Source organism: Choloepus didactylus, chromosome X (genome assembly GCF_015220235.1).
Source record: "Choloepus didactylus isolate mChoDid1 chromosome X, mChoDid1.pri, whole genome shotgun sequence".
NCBI lineage: Eukaryota > Metazoa > Chordata > Mammalia > Pilosa > Megalonychidae > Choloepus > Choloepus didactylus.
In genome coordinates, this window is record NC_051334.1 from 76,959,933 (window position 1) to 76,970,956 (window position 11,024).

Genomic DNA, 11,024 nt, shown 5'->3' on the forward strand with positions numbered 1-11,024 from the left:
ATACATTCTTTGTTATAAGAATTAGTACATAGTTTACTTGGCACTTAATTTTATTAAGAAAAATAAACTTATTTTAATACGTCTTTAGTTATTTAAGATAACATCATACTCAAACCCTGCCCCCTCCACTATTTACTTTAAAATTTTGGTCCCCATTTCAAAGGGATTCACTAAGTGGCCTTTTTTCCAGTACCAAGTATCCTCAAATAATAACTTCCTGTATATCTCTTCGATTCCTTAGTGGCTGGTAAGCATCAGGAGCTTAAAAAATGTTTGTTAAATGAATGATTACAATAAACTTCTGTTTCCAGTCTCAGTTTCTTCTAATCCTATCAGCACATTGCAGCCCTCCCTAAAATTCTTCACTAAATCCCTACCAACCCCAGGATAAAAACTCTAACTCCTCATCATGATTTACAAAATCTGTATAATTTCGTCTTGGCCTATTTTCTTTCACACTCTAGCCACAATAAACTACTGGCAGTTTTTCAAATGTTCCATACTTTGATGGAACAAAGTATTATTCCTTTTGCTTGTAATTCTCCGTCTTCACTAATGGAAAGGCAAACTCCTCCTTCTTCTGTAGATCATACTTTTGTGTATAGCTGTAGCATATACTGACCACAATGATAACTTTTTCCCGCTTTGTTCCAAGCAGTTTTTATTATAAAAGTAATACAATCACAGTAGAGAAAACATAGGAGAGAAAATGTATATATGTATGTGTATGTATATAATATACATTATATATATGTATTATATATATATATATATATATATATATATATATATTGCACAGTACCACCTCCCTTAACAAAGCCACTGTCACCATTTTGTTGTATTTCCTTTTAAGAATTTTTTCCTAAGTATATTTTTACATGACTATAATCAGTGCAAACTTACAATGTTTTAGCCACCTGCCCCTTAAGAAAAACAAAATTTCACATTAAAGAATATACATTTTTTCTTGTTATGCAAGAAAAACCCCACTTTCAATGGTTATATAATATTACAGCAAGTGGCTATGTTGCAGGATATTATCTAACCATTCTGTTATTGTTGAATATATAGGTCTCTCACTTTCTCACTTGCCCACTCCTTCTTTTTTAGCTATTATGAGCTATTATTATAGGGCAATGATCATTTTCATACACACAGCTTTTTCCATATTTTGGATTGGTTTCTTTCCTTAGAACAGATTTCCAAGGGTAACGGATGTTGTAAGTTAAAGATCTTCCTTCTTTCTTCTCTTCCTTCCTTCAGCTTAAGTTTGGTAGGGAAAAAATATCATACTTCAATTTTTTTTCTCTTTAATTATTAGTGATGCTAAATAGTTGCTCATGTTTGTTTACTATTTGTTTCCTCTTTTGTGAATTGTCTGTTCATGCCTTTGCCTATTTATCAGTATTAGTGATTTTAAAAATCAATTAAGACAGCTAAAGATTTCAACCCTTTGTTATATTTGCCGTAATTATTTTTTGTCTTTTTATTTTGGTAACATTTTAATGGTAAAAGTAATATTACTTCCTTACAGAGATTCTGAAAATGAGAAGAAAACATTTTTAAAAATCATCAATAATAATGCCACAGTAACATAACCACTATTTCCACTGGTCTTTTTTTTCCTTCCATATGTAGGTTTTTTAACAAAATTGTAGTTACAATGTACATACAATTCTAAAAACCTGTTTTTTCATTAAAACATATCATAAGTATTTCTCTGGAATACTATCATTTAAAATAATAGCATAATATTCCATGTAGTGGACATACCATCCTCTTTTTGCTAGGCATTCATGTTATTTCTTTTTCTAATTTTTATAAATAACACTGATAAACAACTTCATACAAATAGGGTGTTTTTTTCCCATATTATGAATTACTTTCTTAGGAATCATTCTCAGAAGTAGGATTACTAGATCAAAAAGAATTAATAAATATTCATTACCAAATTGCCTTCTAAAGGGGTTTGTGCCAGTTTGTATATTTATGTCCCCAAGAAAAAGCCATATTCTTTAATGCATTCTTGTGGGGGCAAACATGTTAGTGTGGACTGGGTTGGAACCTATTGGTTCAGTGTCAATGTGCCCCACCCAACTTTGGGTGATAACTCTGATTGGATAATTTCCATGGAGGCATGGCCCCGCCCATTCAGCATGGGCCTTGTTTAGTTTACTGGAGCACCATATAAGCTCAGAAAGAAGGAGCTCAGAGTAACCTGGAGCTGACAGGCATTGTGAAGATGGCCGTTGGAAGCTGATGGAGACATTTTGGAGAATGTAGTTTTGAAACGCAACCTAGGAGGCAAGCAGATGCCAGCCACGTGCCTTCCCAGCTAACAGAGGTTTTCCAGATGCCAATGCCTTTCTCCAGTGAAGGCACCCTTTGTTGATGGATACTTTATGGTTTTAAGACTGTAACTGTGTAACCAAATAAACCCCCTTTACGTTTTGCATTCCGGCAGCATTAGCAAACTAGAATAGGGTTGAACCAAACCACACTGTCACCAGCAACTTAAGTAGCAACATTTTTCAATTCTGCTAAATAGAGGCTTAAAAAGAGGCTACATAGTTGTTTCAATTTGCATTTCTTTGATTAGTATCATGAACATTTTCCCATGTTTTCTAGCAGTACTTAAATTCTTTTGTAAATTATCTATTCATGTCCCTTGCCCCTATTTTGTAAATTATCTATTTTTTGTAAATTATCTATTCATGTCCCTTGCCCCTATTTTGTCTTTGTATTATACTGTATGAGTGTCATATATAATACAAAGCTATCACACTTTGTCATATTTATGGCAAATATGCTTTTTCAATCTGTGTTTAGATTGTATTTTTATAACAGCCAAAAGAAACCTTAAAAGTTATTTTTGTTTTCAATCTTTACTCAGATTCGTTGAACTTTCCCTTTGTGAATTTTTCCATTACTTCTTGATAAATATTCATTTATTCTCAGTTTTAAAATTTACTTCTTTATATTGAATTCTTCCATCCAGCTGGTTTATTACAGGAGATAAGGGGTAAATGCTACAAGCTGTCACAGTATCATTTACTGAACAATCCTTTTGATTCTCATTCACTTGCAATTCATCCTTTATAATAAATTCTTATAAATAATAGGTTTCTTTGAAGGGTATTCTATGATATTATCTGTCTAATGCTATAACAGTAGTACCAGTGTTTTCATTATTCTAGTTTTACATGTTTAATAATACCACTAATTCCTCATTACTCTTCTTTTCCAGAATTTTCTTTGAGAATCCCTCTTCTTTAGTTTTAAAATGCAATCATTTGCTGTCTTCCCCCAGAGACATGAATTTCTTGAGGACAAGATTGGCTGGTTTCCTTAGAATAGATTACCAAGAATAAGATTACTTGGTCAAAGGGTAGGAACATTTTTTTTCCCACTCTTAACACTTACTTCCAAAGTTTTCAAAAAAAGGCTGTGTTAGTTTCATTGTAAGCCTGCCAGCACTTGGATATTTTGAAATAAAGGGATTTTCTCTTTTTTTTTCAAATTTGGTAGAAGAAAAAAAATATTCCTCCTTCAATTTCTATATCTCTGCCTATTGGTGATGATACTTGACATACGGCAGGTGCTTAATCAATCCTTGTTGAATGAATAATGGCTGGTGTGAATCTGTACATGTATTTGGAGATGAGCGGTTTAAACAAATATTGTAATTATAATAGGTAAATGCTGGCTAGAAGTAAGTTTGTGGGTTGACCTTTGCTTGTATGTTCATCTGTACAGAGGTTCTGGAGGTGCCAAGAACATCCTGGAATTCAGATCTGAATTGGGGCAATCCTTACAGACCCTCTGTAATTTGCATTCATTGCAAGCATGTCTGTTTCCAGGCAGGATCAGCTGAAAGCTGTCTGAGACAGTTAAGAATCATTTGTGGCTATATGTGCACCTGCATACAGCCCAGATGCAGCCATGATTGGTTCAAGATAGAGAACATTTCCCTTGGAAGCAAAATAGTAATAAGTGGTGGCAGGTATGTGAGTACTCCACCAGAGACTAAACTCAGGTCTTAAGCAGTGAATTTAAGTATGTAAGATCCTTTAGTGCCAAATAGAGTAGAACTGATTTCTAGGGTCAGGTATTTTCCATGAAACCACACTACTTTCCTTTCCAACTCTCTAAGCCCAAGGACAAGTCCCTGGTTCCGAGAAGTTTGGTTTTCTCTTTTCATTCTGTAGCATGAGGGAGAGAGGGTCATTTTTTCTCCTAGGGATGATTGTCTTTATTTTCAACTTAAAAAAAAAAATAGAGCAAAAGATAACAAAAGGCAGGTTGTTTTCCATTGTTTTTCAGACCACATAAAACTCATTACTAAAGCCAAGGGCAACAATGGTAATCTTTGCTCTATTGTCTAAATAGTAGTTTCTAGTAGTAAATATTTTCAAGAATTCCCTTGGTCATGAGATTGGTCAAATTGATAAATAAGAATTCCATATTATTACCTTAACCTACATATTCTGAAACTGTGCTCAATTGTTTTATTCTGAAAAACCAAGTGCCATTTCCTCTTAACTCTAGAGAACTAAAGATTATCAAGGTTATAGTCGACAGCATGAAAATTACTACCACAGCTGTTTCATTTCACTCAGAAGCAGACTGACAAATTTAGGGATTTTAGAAATCCTTTTCTAACACTTATGAAGTAGTACAAACATATCAAGTAAGATGCCAGAAGCTGAATAAGTCACAGCAGTCCTCATCAGAGTACTGATATTTGAAATGTTAACACAAAACTCCAAAAGAACTTTTCCTCTAACGGCAACACCTAAGAATAGCTGTTTCAAAAGCCCTTTCTTAGAGAATCACAATACTCTAGTTTGCCACCTTCCTTAGAGATGGCACCATAAGCCCCCCCAAGAGTCTTCAGCCTTTTGTTTTAAACCTATTTTTATCAATTCTCCATCTACTTGAAAATGTTTGCCATTTCTTTCAATAGCTAGCTGTAAAATTCATCTCTTTCAAGGCATCCATGATTAATTTCTCCCTACTGCTAAATCTCTTCAGCTCATACACATATTCAGTTGACTCCATAATTTATGTGGCTCCCTAATTATTCTAATATTTTTAATGTTTCTAGATATAAGTCCCCTTGAAGACAGGGGAATTTCCAGAAAATTGAAAAGGAATTTAGAGATTGTCTAGTTATATCCTTTCCCTTGACCATTTTACTGATGAAGAAATTGATGCCTAAAGAGGTTGATCTGTCCAAGTAAATTAGCTAAGTTAGGAGCAAAATTAGGCTCAGAACCCAGGTGTCCTGACTTTCAATGGTGTTCTTTCCACTATATTATGCTATCTTCTTCTATTTCATTTGCACCTCTTCAGAAAGCCTATTACAGTGCTATATATACACAAATCTCTCAATAGATGTCAACAAAATAGTTTAGATAACTGAGGTGACTGAAGTAAAGAGTCAGAAACCAGAAAGCAAAAAGGTAATTTTCTTACTTCTTTGCGTGATGCCACCCTCCAGACCAGTTAATTGCTACTTTGCACGTTCCATCCATCAGGCATTGGGCAGCAGTAATTGTAGCCCCTCCTACAGCTGCTGCATAGTCAAATATCCCCTCAGTGTCTGGGCAGTCATAACCTTAGGGTAAAAAATCAGAAAAGCTTGTTAAGAAATGAATTTTAGAAAGAGGTGGTATAGGTTGAGGTGTGACAACAATATACCCTACCAAAAGCTACTGTACTGACTAACATCAGCTCCAACTGAGACAGAAACACCTCCAACATTGGGAAAAGGATGTTTTTAAAATGTTAGAGCTGGAAAAGATAAAACTTAAAGATTAACTACTCACAACTTACAGAGGGAGAAACCAAGGCCTGAGAGCTTATGTGTTTTATCTATGGTCACAAAGAGCCAGGCCTGGAACCCAGGTCTCTTGACTCCCAAGTCCATTGTTCTTTCTGCTACACCATGCTATTTCTCTAGACTATCCTATTGGCCACTCACAGCTTTAAAAAATGCAGCTGTTTAATGAGGAGTAAGGTAGAAAAGTTAGCCAGATTATAAATCTGTACTCAAGTTAAAATATCAGGTCATAAGACAGCCAAAACAGCATATTTATAGCCAGACCAATTAGGCACTGCTATTAGGGCCTAGGAAACTGAAAGGTTTTTCTCCATCTGTTCTATCAATCAGTTTCGCTCAACTCCTATGGTTTGTTTGTTAAGTGAGTTACATGGCCAAAACAAGAGATTTAAGATGGATGATTAACATAATTTTTTCATGTAAAAAGTATCAACAGACTGTCACAAAACTTGTAAAAGATTAACTTGTCATTTTCTATGGATGGAAGCTTGTATCTCCCATCCTTGCCTGGTAATAACTTTACCTAGCCCATATTCTATGGAGTCTGGATGATCATCATCTCCTTCTTGGCTGACCTTCTGGAGATGCTGCAGATAGGCATCGGTGTGGAAGGTGGCCATCTCCTCCATGGAGGACACTTTTGGCTTAACTATCCTAATCATAACAGAAAAAACAAAAAGAGGTGAATGAGTCAGACCCAGAGTATGCCAGGAACTATAAGCAGGAGCCAGCAGTCTCAGCAGAAAATACAACCCCCAGCTTCTGGTTTCAGTAGGCTGAAGAAATAAGCACATTCTGTTTCTCCATTGCACTATCTAGTCTTCACTTCCTCACATCTACAGTAATGATTCCATTAATAAGAGGCAAGAGGGTAGTTCTTTTTCCCTTGAGTTCACAGGTAGGTAAATATGAGTGAGTAATCATATTTAGCTTAAGCAAATAATGAGGTGTCAGGCAAGCTTTACTCTGAGTTATAACTTTCATGACCAACCAGTAGGCAAAGAGATTTCCATTTGAATCAGTTTCTAATTGATCCATGTAATCCTTTTACTTCAGCTATATTTTTACTTTAATATGCAGCTGTTGTCATGAATTTTGAATTTAGAGTCAGATTTGGAATCAAAGAACTGGGTTGCTGTCCTGACTCTATACTTACTAGCTCAATAACTTTAGATAAGTTATTTGACCATTCTGCAGCTCAGTTTGTAAAATGGGGATACGTTATAGGACTTAGTCAAAGATTAAATAACACATATGAAAATGTTTAGTGGATAACCATCATTATTATTAATACTAAAGAATAAAGAATGGATAACCCAAAAAGAATGGATAACCCAAAAAGAGATTTTGTATAAGACCCATTACAGAAGTATACAACCCTCTTGTGTTCTCTTAAATGGCTGATTGCACTGGAACTACTTTGTCAGTTAAGAAAATGTCTTGAAAGCATCAAGTTCTAAACGAAAGCTCTTGACACAAACACGATCCATTAAAAAAATACATGTTCCAACCCCACTTACACAGACAGAAAAATATGGCTTATTTTTCCCAGATCATTTTAGACAAGTCTCAAAACCAGCAGGACAAAATGTAAGTTAATTGACTCAAAAACGGTTTGCATTGAAAAGAGAGTAGAAGTAAATTTGTACTTTATAATCTTCATCCAAATAATATCTGAAGCTGGTGATGTGTTATTGAAGGAACATGGCAGAAGCAAGAATTTCAGATGGGGAGATTAAAATAAAATTAAGTTCTTACTGTATTGACTGGTCCCTCACATCTGCCTTTGATAGAAAGGAGAGAAGTGGCACAATGGTTAGAACTGGGCTTCGCTCAGGACTTCTCATCCAACTCCTCACAAGTAGTGATAAATAGGCGTGAAAGAGAGAATAGAGGGAGTTAACCTAATAATGGGACTTACCACCTTTAATGTCTAGCTGCCTGTTCCACATTTCTTCTTCCTGACCTCACCACTGCCACTAGCCCTTGCCACTTAAAGTGTGGTCTATAGATCAACGGCATCGGCATTACCCGGGAACTTGTTAAAATACATAATCTCAGCCTCGCCTCAGTCCTACTGAATTAGAATTTGTATTTTAACAAGATGATGTATTTTAACGTGGTGATTTATATGCACATTAAAGTTGGACGAGCACTGACATAGGCCACAGGGAGGCAGTAGTGGCTTCTTATGTTTGTTGAATGGGAACACTGCCATGAGTTTATCATGAATTAATAGGACTATACAGGCTACTACTATCACCAAGAAGGCCAGAAGAAATCCTGTGGTCCAGCCTCAAAAATTAAATATGTAGCCAATATCCATGGATTCTTGCTTATTCTTCAAGAAAATAAGTCTGAACTATCAGAGGTGAAAAATCTGCCCATTAAAATAAAATTTTTACAGTTTCTTGGACCATGTTTCTCAGTTATAATAGCTTTTCCCTCTTCTAGCATCCTTCCATTTATTTAACAAATACTTACTGAAAGTCTACCTCCTTAACAGCAAGAAAATGGGACAGATTTGCTTTGATTTGATTTCTTGTTTGGCATAGACTAGTTTTTTGAATTGTTAAATAACATTCATGGAAGCCATGAGGTTTTTATGTTTACCAAACTTATGGGTTAAAAATGGCTGAAAAACAGATGATTGTATTACTATGTAGCTTACAAGTGGTGACAGTGTGAGGGTGAAAATCTTGTGGATCACACTCCCTTTACCCAGTGTATGGATGGATGAGTAGAAAAATGGGGATGGGACTAAATGAAGATTGGGGTGAGATGGGGGCAGAGGATGATTTGGGTGTTCTTTTTTACTTTTATTTTTTATTCTTATTTTTATTCTTTCTGCTGTAAAGAAAATGTTCAAAAATGGATTGGGGTGATAAAGGCACGATTATATGATGGTACTGTGAACAGCTGATTGTACACCATGAATGACTGTATGGTATGTGAATATATCTCAATAAAACTGAGTTTAAAAAAAGAGAAGAAAAATGGCTGAAAAACATTCCTAAAGAAGGTACTCGATAAATGATTTTGTTAATAATAAATCTGAAAGCCTATTCTACCATATTCAGGAAATGTCATAAGTAATCCTGAAAGTGACAGGGTTATAATATTTGCTCTTGGGAAATGGCTTTTTGTTTTTGTGTTTTTAAGAAGCACTTGGCACTCTGTTGAGCTCTGGTCTGGTCTCAGGAATTTGCATTGCCCTTAACTTGCAAGACTCTTCTTAACTTGTCCACTTATAGAGCTCATGCATTACAGGTTTTTTTTTTTGGGGGGGGGGGTGGGTAGTCTCTAAAAGTCTTAAGTTGAACCCACAACCTTATTATGGGAGATATAAAGTAGCCTCAGATCTGGCTTAGAAAAACAGTAACAAAAACATAATACTAAGTTTCTCACAGCAGAACACTTTTTCTACCAGACAGGTTTTAGTACCCAAATCTCCATAATGTATTGTGGAGACTTTAGTACCTCAAAATCTCCACAATGCATCTATCCAGTGGGTCATTTCCCCTCCCAGCCACAAAGTCCTATTTCAAGGGATCTTAAGTGCTTCATGCACTTTTTTCAAGTTATCTTAATTCCTCAAGAGCTTTCACGGGGTTCCAGGCAGATTATGAACACTGCACATACTCTCACAAACATCTAAATACCCAGTACCATTCTCTCCCTAATTAGCCCCATTGTGAAGCAGGATGTTAAGGTTATGCATACTTAGTTCAGGAAAGGCAACTTACCTCATTTGCTTATGCAGTGCATATGCTTCAATCAAAGAATGTACCATACTGGCCTAAAGACAGCAGCAGCAGCAATAACAACAAACAAGCAGAAAATTGTTTGTGCTTAACGTCTCTTAAAAGTTTAGTATTCTGCGAAATCCCAACGATTTCATCCTCCGATCAAAGGAGCCAACTTTGTTATAGCTCTCTTCCCTTCTTTTTACTTAACAGCTACCTAACTATATAGATACAAAATATCTAAATCGGTAAGGCGAATGTTATCGGGCCTTCCTTAGATCTTGGAACACTTTTCTCCCTCAGCCTCTTTTCCATGACTTCAGCGATCCCCTTGTAGAAGAAACCCTACCTCCGTGCTACCACCTTCCCCGTACTCCCACCCTACCCTGTCCGTTGGGACACCTCGCTGGTAAGCGCTGCGCTCTCATAAACTGTAAAGGAACACTTTCTTCATCACTTGATGCAGCTACCCAAATTCTTCTGAAGACTCCCCCAGCCCAAGTATCCTCTTCACTTTCTAATTCTCTGTGGTCCACTGCACTTCCCCCTCCCTCCCGATTCCCACCCCAACCCCACGGTCTTTCATCTCGACCTCTCTTACCCGTTTGGGGACCTTGGCCAGCGAGTCGCACATGCTGACATACTCGGGACTATAGATGTAAACCGGAGGTAGCGACTGCCCAACTTGCGCGGGTTTCTCCGGCTCCTCCATCTCCCACTTCCAACTGTTCCGGAGCCACCGTTCGGATCCGGCTGTTCTCGGAACGGCCGCAGCGGTGCTCCCTGGTCAACATTCCCTCCTATTCTTGAGATCGTCGGAGACATTGTCCTTGTTCCCCATTCAACTGAGGAAATAGGTGGGCTTTTCCAGGTCCCAACACCTCCATTTAGTGACCACAGTTCAAAAAAAAAGGGTTAGGCCAATATAAAAGCCCAAATAGCTGCCAACTGGGATCGACTTTTTCTGGTACAAATAAGTGCGGTCAAAATTAACCATTCTTGTTGCCCTACGCGCCTATTTGAAATGAGGTCAGAGAAGCTCCAGAGCATGCTGGGAGATGTAGTTTTAGGGGGTTTAAGGGGAGGAAGAGCGGGGGCTAACCACCAAAATAGCCGCAAATTTGAGTTACAGTGCTAAAACACGCTGCCTGAACTCTGTGTGAATTTTCAACCTGCAAATTCACCCGTTTAAATATTTAAAGGCAGAAACAATGTAGCTTCCCAATGCTACATTGTAAGCTACCCAGAGCCCACTACCAGCGGCTACATTAGCTGTATCTTCTAAAGAAGGGGGCTTTTCCATTTGGAGGGGGACTAATAAATGATAGAAACGATCTAACAAGTTTGCAGTAAATTCTGTGCAGCAATTTGAATTCATCACTTTTCATCGTTAACTACCCATGAGAGAGTCAGCAATCTCAAGAATTTAGTAT

At 36.9% G+C, this 11,024-nt stretch overlaps 1 protein-coding gene across 4 annotated transcripts in view; it reads right to left on the minus strand.

The window, feature by feature from the left end:
* The window catches only part of HDAC8 (histone deacetylase 8), a 244,657-nt gene extending 234,308 nt beyond the window's left edge, over positions 1 to 10,349 (minus strand). For 3 of the 4 annotated variants that reach the window (XM_037821203.1, XM_037821202.1, XM_037821206.1), the window contains exons 1-4: positions 10,193 to 10,349; positions 9,592 to 9,644; positions 6,369 to 6,499; positions 5,479 to 5,620 (exon numbers count right to left, since the gene is read on the minus strand). In XM_037821203.1, the coding sequence (XP_037677131.1) occupies positions 5,479 to 5,620; positions 6,369 to 6,499; positions 9,592 to 9,644; positions 10,193 to 10,303 (437 nt within the window). In that variant the 5' untranslated portion in view covers positions 10,304 to 10,349. The remainder of the gene's footprint in view (positions 1 to 5,478; positions 5,621 to 6,368; positions 6,500 to 9,591; positions 9,645 to 10,192) is intronic. The other variant, XM_037821204.1, reaches the window with a different exon arrangement.
* Between the last annotated feature and the right edge of the window lie 675 nt (positions 10,350 to 11,024).